Below are 12493 nucleotides of genomic sequence, written 5' to 3' on the forward strand. Positions count from 1 at the left end.
GAGTGAGGAGCTGATGGAATGTGTTTTCCTCTCAGATCCTGGGCTGCTGCTGGGAGGCAGTCGGACGACATTAAGTAGACGTTGCCTTTAAGAGGTCCGGTCCTTCCCTTTAAGTGAAGATGGCGGCGGAGGAGCGCGGCCCAGAGCCCAGAGCGGCCGGAGGAGCCTGTAGCCGGCCCCGGGCCTAGGCCAGCACCCCGGCCGGAGGAGCCTGCAGCCGGCGCCGGGCCTAGGCCAGCTTCCCGGCCGGAGGAGCCTGCAGCCGGGTCCAGGCCTAGGCCAGGCCCAGGACAGCACCCCGGCCGGCTGGCCGGGCTCCGGGCTCCAGGCTCGGCAGCATGTTCAGTAAATACTTCCTGATGGGGCTCCGCAGCTTCGTGTGGCTGGCGGTGAAGGTGTGGAGTGTGTGTGTGGAGGCGGCCCGGAGACAAGTGCGGTCGGTGAGTGCGGGACCGGGGCAGAGAGAGAGAGAGGGAGTGTGTGAAGGGGAAAGGAGAGAGAGAGTGAGTGTGTGTGAAGGGGAAAGGAGAGAGAGAGTGAGTGTGTGTGAAGGGGAAAGGAGAGAGAGAGTGAGTGTGTGTGAAGGGGAAAGGAGAGAGAGAGTGAGAGTGAGTGTGTGTGAAGGGGAAAGGAGAGAGAGTGAGTGTGTGTGAAGGGGAAAGGAGAGAGAGTGAGTGTGTGTGAAGGGGAAAGGAGAGAGTGAGTGTGTGTGAAGGGGAAAGGAGAGAGAGTGAGTGTGTGTGAAGGGGAAAGGAGAGAGAGTGAGTGTGTGTGAAGGGGAAAGGAGAGAGAGAGTGAGTGTGTGTGAAGGGGAAAGGAGAGAGAGTGAGTGTGTGTGAAGGGGAAAGGAGAGAGAGTGAGTGTGTGTGAAGGGGAAAGGAGAGAGTGAGTGTGTGTGAAGGGAAAGGAGAGAGAGAGTGTGTGTGAAGGGGAAAGGAGAGAGAGAGAGTGAGTGTGTGTGAAAGGGAAAGGAGAGAGAGAGTGAGTGTGTATGAAGGGGAAAGGAGAGAGAGAGTGAGTGTGTGTGAAGGGAAAGGAGAGAGAGAGTGAGTGTGTGTGAAGGGGAAAGGAGAGAGGGAGGGTGAGAGTGTGAAGGGGAAAGGAGAGAGAGTGTGTGTGTGAATGGGAAAGGAGAGAGTGTGTGTGTGTGTGTGAAGGGGAAAGGAGAGAGAGAAAGTGAGTGTGTGTGTGAAGGGGAAAGGAGAGAGAGAGAGACTGTGTGTGTGAAGGGGAAAGGAGAGAGAGAGAGACTGTGTGTGTGAAGGGGAAAGGAGAGAGAGAGAGAGTGAGTGTGTGTGTGAAGGGGAAAAGAGAGAGAGAGTATGTGTGTGAAGGGGAAAGGAGAGAGAGAGAGTGTGTGTGAAGGGAAAGGAGAGAGAGAGAGAGAGTGTGTGGGAAGGGGAAAAGGAGAGAGAGAAAGGGAGAGTCTGTGAAAGGGAAAAGGAGAGAGAGAGAGGGAGAGTGTGTGTGTGAAGGGGAAAGGAGAGAGAGAGTGTGAGTGTGTGTGAAGGGGAAAGGAGAGAGTGTGTGTGAAGGGGAAAGGAGAGAGTGTGAGTGAAGGGGAAAGGAGCGAGTGAGAGTGAAGGGGAAAGGAGCGAGTGAGAGTGAAGGGGAAAGGAGCGAGTGAGAGTGAAGGGGAAAGGAGCGAGTGAGAGTGAAGGTGAAAGGAGCGAGTGAGAGTGAAGGGGAAAGGAGCGAGTGAGAGTGAAGGGGAAAGGAGCGAGTGAGAGTGAAGGGGAAAGGAGCGAGTGAGAGTGAAGGGGAAAGGAGCGAGTGAGAGTGAAGGGGAAAGGAGCGAGTGAGAGTGAAGGGGAAAGGAGCGAGTGAGAGTGAAGGGGAAAGGAGCGAGTGAGAGTGAAGGGGAAAGGAGCGAGTGAGAGTGAAGGGGAAAGGAGCGAGTGAGAGTGAAGGGGAAAGGAGCGAGTGAGAGTGAAGGGGAAAGGAGCGAGTGAGAGTGAAGGGGAAAGGAGCGAGTGAGAGTGAAGGGGAAAGGAGCGAGTGAGAGTGAAGGGGAAAGGAGCGAGTGAGAGTGAAGGGGAAAGGAGCGAGTGAGAGTGAAGGGGAAAGGAGCGAGTGAGAGTGAAGGGGAAAGGAGCGAGTGAGAGTGAAGGGGAAAGGAGCGAGTGAGAGTGTGTGAAGGGGAAAGGAGAGAGAGAGTGAGAGTGTGTGAAGGGGAAAGGAGAGAGAGAGTGAGAGTGTGTGAAGGGGAAAGGAGAGAGAGAGTGAGAGTGTGTGAAGGGGAAAGGAGAGAGACAGACTGAGAGTGTGTGAAGGGGAAAGGAGAGAGAGAGAGAGAGAGTGAGTGTGAAGGGGAAAGGAGAGAGAGAGAGTGAGAGTGTGTGAAGGGGAAAGGAGAGAGAGAGAGTGAGAGTATGTGAAGGGGAAAGGAGAGTGAGAGTATGTGAAGGGGAAAGGAGAGTGAGAGTATGTGAAGGGGAAAGGAGAGTGAGAGTGTGTGAAGGGGAAAGGGGAGAGAGAGAGTGAGAGTGTGTGAAGGGGAATGGAGAGAGAGAGTGAGAGTGTGTGAAGGGGAATGGAGAGAGAGTGAGAGTGTGTGAAGGGGAATGGAGAGAGAGAGTGAGAGTGTGTGAAGGGGAAAGGAGAGAGAGAGAGAGTGAGAGTGTGTGAAGGGGAAAGGAGAGAGAGAGAGAGAGTGAGAGTGTGTGAGGGAAAGGAGAGAGAGAGAGAGTGTGAAGGGGAAAGGAGAGAGAGTGAGAGAGTGTGAAGGGGAAAGAAGAGAGAGTGAGAGAGTGTGAAGGGGAAAGGAGAGAGAGAGTGTGAGTGTGTGAAGTGGAAAGGAGAGAGAGAATGAGAGTGTGTGGAGGGGAAAGGAGAGAGAGAGTGAGAGTGTGTGAAGGGGAAAGGAGAGAGAGAATGAGAGTGTGTGAAGGGGAAAGAAGAGAGAGAGTGAGAGTATGTGAAGGGGAAAGGAGAGAGTGAGTGAGAGTGTGTGAAGGGGAAAGGAGAGAGAGAGAGTGAGTGTGTGTGAAGCGGAAAGGAGAGAGAGAGAGAGTGAGAGTGTGTGAAGGGGAAAGGAGAGAGAGAGTGAGAGTGTGTGAAGGGGAAAGGAGAGAGAGAGTGAGAGTATGTGAAGGGGAAAGGAGAGTGAGAGTGTGTGAAGGGGAAAGGAGAGAGAGAGAGAGTGAGAGTGTGTGAAGGGGAAAGGAGAGAGAGAGTGAGAGTGTGTGAAGGGGAAAGGAGAGAGAGTGAGTGTGTGTGAAGGGGAAAGGAGAGAGAGAGAGAGAGAGTGAGAGAGTGTGAAGTGAAAGGACAGAGTGAGAGAGTGTGAAGTGAAAGGACAGAGTGAGAGAGTGTGAAGGGGAAAGGAGAGAGAGACAGTGAGAGAGTGTGAAGGGGAAAGGAGAGAGAGAGTGAGAGAGTGTGAAGGGGAAAGGAGAGAAAGAGTGAGAGTGTGTGAAGGGAAAAGGAGAGAGAGAGTGTGTGTGAAGGGGAAAGGAGAGAGAGAGTGTGTGTGAAGGGGAAAGGAGAGAGAGAGAGAGTGAGTGTGTGTGAAGGGGAAAGGAGAGAGTGAGTGTGTGTGAAGGGGAAAGGAGAGAGTGAGTGTGTGTGAAGGGGAAAGGAGAGAGTGAGTGTGTGTGAAGGGGAAAGGAGAGAGAGAGAGTGAGTGTGTGTGAAGGGGAAAGGAGAGAGAGAGTGAGTGTGTGTGAAGGGGAAAGGAGAGAGAGAGTGAGTGTGTGTGAAGGGGAAAGGAGAGAGAGAGAGAGTGAGAGAGTGTGAAGGGAAAGGAGAGAGAGATTGAGAGAGTGTGAAGGGGAAAGGAGAGAGAGAGTGAGAGTGTGAAGGGGAAAGGAGAGAGAGTGAGAGAGTGTGAAGGGGAAAGGAGAGAGAGAGAGTGAGAGAGTGTGAAGGGGAAAGGAGAGAGAGAGAGTGAGAGAGTGTGAAGGGGAAAGGAGAGTGAGAGAGTGTGAAGGGGAAAGGAGAGAGAGAGAGTGAGAGTGCGTGTGTGTGAAGGGGAAAGGAGAACGACAGAGTGTGTGCGTGAAGGGGAAAGGAGAGAGAGTGTTTGTGTGAAATGGAAAAGAGAGAGAGAGTGAGCATGTGTGAAGGGGAAAGGAGGGAGAGGGAGCGTGTGTGAAGGGGAAAGGAGGGAGAGGGAGCGTGTGTGTAGGGGATAAGAGGGAGAGGGAGCGTGTGTGAAGGGGAAAGGAGGGAGAGGGAGCGTGTGTGAAGGGGAAAGGAGGGAGAGGGAGCGTGTGTGAAGGGGAAAGGAGGGAGAAGGAGCGTGTGTGAAGGGGAAAGGAGAGGGAGAGAGTGAGAGTGTCTGAAGGGGACAGGGGAGAGAGAGAGTGAGTGTGAGAAGGGGAAAGGAGAGAGAGAGTGAGTGAAGGGGAAAAGAGAGAGTGAGCGTGTGTGAGGGGGAAAGGAGGGAGAGTGAGCGTGTGTGAATTGGAAATGAGGGAGAGGGAGCATGTGTGAAGGGGAAAGGAGGGAGGAAGAGTGTGTGTGTGAAGGGGAAAGGAGAGAGAGAGAGAGAGTGTGTGTGGGAAGGGGAAAAGGAGAGAGAGAGGGAGAGTGTGTGAAAGGGAAAAGGAGAGAGAGAGAGGGAGAGTGTGTGTGTGAACGGCAAAGGAGAGAGAGAGTGTGAGTGTGTGTGAAGGGGAGAGAGAGAGTGTGACTGTGTGTGAAAGGGAAAGGAGAGAGTGAGAGCGAAGGGGAAAGGAGAGAGTGAGAGCGAAGGGGAAAGGAGAGAGTGAGAGCGAAGGGGAAAGGAGAGAGTGAGAGCGAAGGGGAAAGGAGAGAGTGAGAGCGAAGGGGAAAGGAGAGAGTGAGAGCGAAGGGGAAAGGAGAGAGTGAGAGCGAAGGGGAAAGGAGAGAGTGAGAGCGAAGGGGAAAGGAGAGAGTGAGAGCGAAGGGGAAAGGAGAGAGTGAGAGCGAAGGGGAAAGGAGAGAGTGAGAGCGAAGGGGAAAGGAGAGAGTGAGAGCGAAGGGGAAAGGAGAGAGTGAGAGCGAAGGGGAAAGGAGAGAGTGAGAGCGAAGGGGAAAGGAGAGAGTGAGAGCGAAGGGGAAAGGAGAGAGTGAGAGCGAAGGGGAAAGGAGAGAGTGAGAGCGAAGGGGAAAGGAGAGAGTGAGAGCGAAGGGGAAAGGGGAGAGTGAGAGCGAAGGGGAAAGGGGAGAGTGAGAGCGAAGGGGAAAGGGGAGAGTGAGAGAGAAGGGGAAAGGGGAGAGTGAGAGCGAAGGGGAAAGGGGAGAGTGAGAGCGAAGGGGAAAGGGGAGAGTGAGAGCGAAGGGGAAAGGGGAGAGTGAGAGCGAAGGGGAAAGGGGAGAGTGAGAGCGAAGGGGAAAGGGGAGAGTGAGAGCGAAGGGGAAAGGGGAGAGTGAGAGCGAAGGGGAAAGGGGAGAGTGAGAGCGAAGGGGAAAGGGGAGAGTGAGAGCGAAGGGGAAAGGGGAGAGTGAGAGCGAAGGGGAAAGGGGAGGAGTGAGAGCGAAGGGGAAAGGGGAGAGTGAGAGCGAAGGGGAAAGGGGAGAGTGAGAGCGAAGGGGAAAGGGGAGAGTGAGAGCGAAGGGGAAAGGGGAGAGTGAGAGCGAAGGGGAAAGGGGAGAGTGAGAGCGAAGGGGAAAGGGGAGAGTGAGAGCGAAGGGGAAAGGAGAGAGTGAGAGCGAAGGGGAAAGGAGAGAGTGAGAGCGAAGGGGAAAGGAGAGAGTGAGAGCGAAGGGGAAAGGAGAGAGTGAGAGCGAAGGGGAAAGGAGAGAGTGAGAGCGAAGGGGAAAGGAGAGAGTGAGAGCGAAGGGGAAAGGAGAGAGTGAGAGCGAAGGGGAAAGGAGAGAGTGAGAGCGAAGGGGAAAGGAGAGAGTGAGAGCGAAGGGGAAAGGAGAGAGTGAGAGCGAAGGGGAAAGGAGAGAGTGAGAGCGAAGGGGAAAGGAGAGAGTGAGAGCGAAGGGGAAAGGAGAGAGCGAGAGCGAAGGGGAAAGGAGAGAGAGAGAGCGAAGGGGAAAGGAGAGAGAGAGAGCGAAGGGGAAAGGAGAGAGCGAGAGCGAAGGGGAAAGGAGAGAGCGAGAGCGAAGGGGAAAGGAGAGAGCGAGAGCGAAGGGGAAAGGAGAGAGCGAGAGCGAAGGGGAAAGGAGAGAGCGAGAGCGAAGGGGAAAGGAGAGAGCGAGAGCGAAGGGGAAAGGAGAGAGCGAGAGCGAAGGGGAAAGGAGAGAGCGAGAGCGAAGGGGAAAGGAGAGAGCGAGAGCGAAGGGGGAAAGGAGAGAGCGAGAGCGAAGGGGGAAGGAGAGAGCGAGAGCGAAGGGGGAAGGAGAGAGCGAGAGCGAAGGGGGAAGGAGAGAGCGAGAGCGAAGGGGGAAGGAGAGAGCGAGAGCGAAGGGGGAAGGAGAGAGCGAGAGCGAAGGGGGAAGGAGAGAGCGCGAGCGACGGGGGAAGGAGAGAGCGCGAGCGACGGGGGAAGGAGAGAGCGCGAGCGACGGGGGAAGGAGAGAGCGCGAGCGACGGGGGAAGGAGAGAGCGCGAGCGACGGGGGAAGGAGAGAGCGCGAGCGACGGGGGAAGGAGAGAGCGCGAGCGACGGGGGAAGGAGAGAGCGCGAGCGACGGGGGAAGGAGAGAGCGCGAGCGACGGGGGAAGGAGAGAGCGCGAGCGACGGGGGAAGGAGAGAGCGCGAGCGACGGGGGAAGGAGAGAGCGCGAGCGACGGGGGAAGGAGAGAGCGCGAGCGACGGGGGAAGGAGAGAGCGCGAGCGACGGGGGAAGGAGAGAGCGCGAGCGACGGGGGAAGGAGAGAGCGCGAGCGACGGGGGAAGGAGAGAGCGCGAGCGACGGGGGAAGGAGAGAGCGCGAGCGACGGGGGAAGGAGAGAGCGCGAGCGACGGGGGAAGGAGAGAGCGCGAGCGACGGGGGAAGGAGAGAGCGCGAGCGACGGGGGAAGGAGAGAGCGCGAGCGACGGGGGAAGGAGAGAGCGCGAGCGACGGGGGAAGGAGAGAGCGCGAGCGACGGGGGAAGGAGAGAGCGCGAGCGACGGGGGAAGGAGAGAGCGCGAGCGACGGGGGAAGGAGAGAGCGCGAGCGACGGGGGAAGGAGAGAGCGCGAGCGACGGGGGAAGGAGAGAGCGCGAGCGACGGGGGAAGGAGAGAGCGCGAGCGACGGGGGAAGGAGAGAGCGCGAGCGACGGGGGAAGGAGAGAGCGCGAGCGACGGGGGAAGGAGAGAGCGCGAGCGACGGGGGAAGGAGAGAGCGCGAGCGACGGGGGAAGGAGAGAGCGCGAGCGACGGGGGAAGGAGAGAGCGCGAGCGACGGGGGAAGGAGAGAGCGCGAGCGACGGGGGAAGGAGAGAGCGCGAGCGACGGGGGAAGGAGAGAGCGCGAGCGACGGGGGAAGGAGAGAGCGCGAGCGACGGGGGAAGGAGAGAGCGCGAGCGACGGGGGAAGGAGAGAGCGCGAGCGACGGGGGAAGGAGAGAGCGCGAGCGACGGGGGAAGGAGAGAGCGCGAGCGACGGGGGAAGGAGAGAGCGCGAGCGACGGGGGAAGGAGAGAGCGCGAGCGACGGGGGAAGGAGAGAGCGCGAGCGACGGGGGAAGGAGAGAGCGCGAGCGACGGGGGAAGGAGAGAGCGCGAGCGACGGGGGAAGGAGAGAGCGCGAGCGACGGGGGAAGGAGAGAGCGCGAGCGACGGGGGAAGGAGAGAGCGCGAGCGACGGGGGAAGGAGAGAGCGCGAGCGAAGGGGGAAGGAGAGAGCGAGAGCGAAGGGGGAAGGAGAGAGCGAGAGCGAAGGCGGAAGGAGAGAGCGAGAGCGAAGGCGGAAGGAGAGAGCGAGAGCGAAGGCGGAAGGAGAGAGCGAGAGCGAAGGCGAAAGGAGAGAGCGAGAGCGAAGGCGAAAGGAGAGAGCGAGAGCGAAGGCGAAAGGAGAGAGCGAGAGCGAAGGCGAAAGGAGAGAGCGAGAGCGAAGGCGAAAGGAGAGAGCGAGAGCGAAGGCGAAAGGAGAGAGCGAGAGCGAAGGCGAAAGGACAGAGAGAGTGAGAGTGTGTGAAGGGGAAAGGACAGAGAATGAGAGTGTGTGAAGGGGAACGGAGAGAGAGAGTGAGAGTGTGTGAAGGGGAAATGAGAGAGAGAGTGAGAGTGTGTGAAGGGGAAAGGAGAGAGAGAGTGAGAGAGTGTGAAGGGGAAAGGAGAGAGAGAGTGGGAGTGTGTGAAGGGGAAAGGAGAGAGAGAGTGGGAGTGTGTGAAGGGGAAAGGAGAGAGAGAGTGGGAGTGTGTGAAGGGGAAAGGAGAGAGAGAGTGAGAGGGTGTGAAGGGGAAAGGAGAGAGAGAGTGAGTGTGTGTCAAGGGGAAAGGAGAGAGAGAGAGTGAGTGTGTGTCAAGGGGAAAGGAGAGAGAGAGAGTGAGTGTGTGTCAAGGGGAAAGGAGAGAGAGAGAGTGAGAGTGTGAAGGGGAAAGGAGAGAGAGAGAGTGAGAGTGTGACGGGGAAAGGAGAGAGAGAGAGTGAGAGAGTGTGACGGGGAAAGGAGAGAGAGAGTGAGAGAGTGTGACGGGGAAAGGAGAGAGAGAGAGTGAGAGAGTGTGAAGAGGAAAGGAGAGAGAGAGAGTGAGAGTGAGAGTGTGTGACGGGGAAAGGAGAGAGAGAGAGTGAGAGAGTGTGAAGGGGAAAGGAGAGAGAGAGAGTGAGAGTGAGAGTGTGTGAAGGGGAAAGGAGAGAGAGAGAGTGAGAGTGTGTGAAGGGGAAAGGAGAGAGAGAGAGTGAGAGTGTGTGAAGGGGAAAGGAGGGAGAATGAGTGTGTGAAGGGGAAAGGAGGGAGAATGAGTGTGTGAAGGGGAAAGGAGGGAGAATGTGTGTGTGAAGGGGAAAGGAGGGAGAATGAGTGTGTGAAGGGGAAAGGAGGGAGAATGAGTGTGTGAAGGGGAAAGGAGAGAGAGAGAGTGAGAGTGTGTGAAGGGGAAAGGAGTGAGTATGTGAAGGGGAAAGGAGAGAGAGAGTGAGAGTGTGTGAAGGGGAAAGGAGAGAGAGAGTGAGAGTGTGTGAAGGGGAAAGGAGAGAGAGAGAGTGAGAGTATGTGAAGGGGAAAGGAGAGAGAGTGTGTGAAGGGGAAAGGAGAGAGAGAGTGAGAGTGTGTGAAGGGGAAAGGAGAGAGAGAGAGAGAGTGTGTGAAGGGGAAAGGAGAGAGAGAGTGAGAGAGTGTGAAGGGGAAAGGAGAGAGTGAGTGTGTGTCAAGGGGAAAGGAGGGAGAGAGTGAGTGTGTGTGAAGGGGAAAGGAGAGTGAGAGAGTGAGAGTGTGAAGGGGATAGGAGAGAGAGTGAGTGAGAGTGTGATGGGGAAAGGAGGGAGAGAGAGTGAGAGAGTGTGAAGGTCAAAGGAGAGAGAGAGAGTGAGAGAGTGTGAAGGGGAAAGGAGAGAGAGAGCGAGTCAGAGTGTGTGAACGGGAAAGGAGAGAGAGTGAGTGTGTGACGGGGAAAGCAGAGAGAGTGAGTGTGTGACGGGGAAAGCAGAGAGAGTGAGTGTGTGAAGGGGAAAGGAGGGAGAGAGAGTGAGCGTGTGTGAAGGAGAAAGGAGAGAGGGAGAGTGTGTGTGTGAAGGGGAAAGGAGAGAGAGAGAGAATGTGTGTCTGCGTGTGTGAGAAGGGGAAAGGAGAGAGAGAGTGAGTGTGTGTGCGTGAAGGGGAAAGGAGAGAGAGTGTTTGTGTGAAGTGGAAAAGAGAGAGAGAGTGAGCGTGTGTGAAGGGGACAAGAGGGAGAGGGAGCATGTGTGAAGGGGAAAGGAGGGAGAGGGAGCGTGTGTGAAGTGGAAAGGAGGGAGAGGGAGCGTGTGTGAAGTGGAAAGGAGGGAGAGGGAGCGTGTGTGAAGTGGAAAGGATGGAGAGGGAGCATGTGTGATGGGGAAAGGAGGGAGAGGGAGCATGTGTGAATGGGAAAGGAGGGAGAGGGAGCGTGTGTGAAGGGGAAAGGAGGGAGAGGGAGCATGTGTGAAGGGGAAAGGTGGGAGAGTGAACGTGTGTGAAGGGGAAAGGAGGGAGAGTGAGCGTGTGTGAAGGGTAATGGAGGGAGAATGAGCATGTGTGAAAGGGAAAGAAGAGAGAGGGAGGGAGCGTGTGTGAACGGGAAAGGAGAGAGAGAGAGTGAGAGTGTCTGAAGGGGAAAGGGGAGAGAGAGAGTGAGTGTGAGAGAAGGGGAAAGGAGAAAGGAGAGAGAGAGTGTGAGTGAAGGGGAAAGGAGAGAGTGAGCGTGTGTGAGGGGGAAAGGAGGGAGAGTGAGCGTGTGTGAATGGGAAAGGAGGGAGAGGGAGCGTGTGTGAAGGGGAAAGGAGGGAGGGAGAGTGTGTGTGTGAAGGGGAAAGGAGAGACAGAGAGAATGTGTGTGGGAAGGGGAAAAGGAGGGAGGGAGAGGGAGATTCTGTGAAACGGAAAAGGAGAGAGGGAGAGTGTGTGTGTGAAGGGGAAAGGAGAGAGAGAGTGTGAGTGTGTGTGAAGGGGAAAGGAGAGAGTGAGAGTGAAGGGGAAAGGAGAGAGTGAGAGTGAAGGGGAAAGGAGAGAGTGAGAGTGAAGGGGAAAGGAGAGAGTGAGAGTGAAGGGGAAAGGAGAGAGTGAGAGTGAAGGGGAAAGGAGAGAGTGAGAGTGAAGGGGAAAGGAGAGAGTGAGAGTGAAGGGGAAAGGAGAGAGTGAGAGTGAAGGGGAAAGGAGAGAGTGAGAGTGAAGGGGAAAGGAGAGAGTGAGAGTGAAGGGGAAAGGAGAGAGTGAGAGTGAAGGGGAAAGGAGAGAGTGAGAGTGAAGGGGAAAGGAGAGAGTGAGAGTGAAGGGGAAAGGAGAGAGTGAGAGTGAAGGGGAAAGGAGAGAGTGAGAGTGAAGGGGAAAGGAGAGAGTGAGAGTGAAGGGGAAAGGAGAGAGTGAGAGTGAAGGGGAAAGGAGAGAGTGAGAGTGAAGGGGAAAGGAGAGAGTGAGAGTGAAGGGGAAAGGAGAGAGTGAGAGTGAAGGGGAAAGGAGAGAGTGAGAGTGAAGGGGAAAGGAGAGAGTGAGAGTGAAGGGGAAAGGAGAGAGTGAGAGTGAAGGGGAAAGGAGAGAGTGAGAGTGAAGGGGAAAGGAGAGAGTGAGAGTGAAGGGGAAAGGAGAGAGTGAGAGTGAAGGGGAAAGGAGAGAGTGAGAGTGAAGGGGAAAGGAGAGAGTGAGAGTGAAGGGGAAAGGAGAGAGTGAGAGTGAAGGGGAAAGGAGAGAGTGAGAGTGACGGGGAAAGGAGAGAGTGAGAGTGACGGGGAAAGGAGAGAGTGAGAGTGACGGGGAAAGGAGAGAGTGAGAGTGACGGGGAAAGGAGAGAGTGAGAGTGACGGGGAAAGGAGAGAGTGAGAGTGACGGGGAAAGGAGAGAGTGAGAGTGACGGGGAAAGGAGAGAGTGAGAGTGACGGGGAAAGGAGAGAGTGAGAGTGACGGGGAAAGGAGAGAGTGAGAGTGACGGGGAAAGGAGAGAGTGAGAGTGACGGGGAAAGGAGAGAGTGAGAGTGACGGGGAAAGGAGAGAGTGAGAGTGAAGGGGAAAGGAGAGAGTGAGAGTGAAGGGGAAAGGAGAGAGTGAGAGTGAAGGGGAAAGGAGAGAGTGAGAGTGAAGGGGAAAGGAGAGAGTGAGAGTGAAGGGGAAAGGAGAGAGTGAGAGTGAAGGGGAAAGGAGAGAGTGAGAGTGAAGGGGAAAGGAGAGAGTGAGAGTGAAGGGGAAAGGAGAGAGTGAGAGTGAAGGGGAAAGGAGAGAGTGAGAGTGAAGGGGAAAGGAGAGAGTGAGAGTGAAGGGGAAAGGAGAGAGTGAGAGTGAAGGGGAAAGGAGAGAGTGAGAGTGAAGGGGAAAGGAGAGAGTGAGAGTGAAGGGGAAAGGAGAGAGTGAGAGTGAAGGGGAAAGGAGAGAGTGAGAGTGAAGGGGAAAGGAGAGAGTGAGAGTGAAGGGGAAAGGAGAGAGTGAGAGTGAAGGGGAAAGGAGAGAGTGAGAGTGAAGGGGAAAGGAGAGAGTGAGAGTGAAGGGGAAAGGAGAGAGTGAGAGTGAAGGGGAAAGGAGAGAGTGAGAGTGAAGGGGAAAGGAGAGAGTGAGAGTGAAGGGGAAAGGAGAGAGTGAGAGTGAAGGGGAAAGGAGAGAGTGAGAGTGAAGGGGAAAGGAGAGAGTGAGAGTGAAGGGGAAAGGAGAGAGTGAGAGTGAAGGGGAAAGGAGAGAGTGAGAGTGAAGGGGAAAGGAGAGAGTGAGAGTGAAGGGGAAAGGAGAGAGTGAGAGTGAAGGGGAAAGGAGAGAGTGAGAGTGAAGGGGAAAGGAGAGAGTGAGAGTGAAGGGGAAAGGAGAGAGTGAGAGTGAAGGGGAAAGGAGAGAGTGAGAGTGAAGGGGAAAGGAGAGAGTGAGAGTGAAGGGGAAAGGAGAGAGTGAGAGTGAAGGGGAAAGGAGAGAGTGAGAGTGAAGGGGAAAGGAGAGAGTGAGAGTGAAGGGGAAAGGAGAGAGTGAGAGTGAAGGGGAAAGGAGAGAGTGAGAGTGAAGGGGAAAGGAGAGAGTGAGAGTGAAGGGGAAAGGAGAGAGTGAGAGTGAAGGGAAAG

General features: G+C 56.1%; 1 protein-coding gene across 3 annotated transcripts in view; it reads left to right on the forward strand.

Moving 5' to 3' along the window:
- LOC121288177 (CTD nuclear envelope phosphatase 1-like) overlaps positions 1-12493 on the forward strand; it is a 165379-nt gene continuing 152886 nt past the window's right edge. Inside the window, exon 1 of one of the 3 annotated variants that reach the window (XR_005945326.1) lies at positions 1-440. Coding sequence is in view for 2 of the 3 variants with exons in the window: in XM_041206587.1 (XP_041062521.1) it covers positions 339-440 (102 nt within the window). In the remaining variant the exon portion in view is untranslated. The remainder of the gene's footprint in view (positions 441-12493) is intronic. The other 2 variants (XM_041206588.1, XM_041206587.1) reach the window with 2 other exon arrangements.

The sequence above is a fragment of the Carcharodon carcharias genome, chromosome 15, assembly GCF_017639515.1.
Source record: "Carcharodon carcharias isolate sCarCar2 chromosome 15, sCarCar2.pri, whole genome shotgun sequence".
In the NCBI taxonomy this organism is placed as follows: Eukaryota; Metazoa; Chordata; class Chondrichthyes; order Lamniformes; family Lamnidae; genus Carcharodon; species Carcharodon carcharias.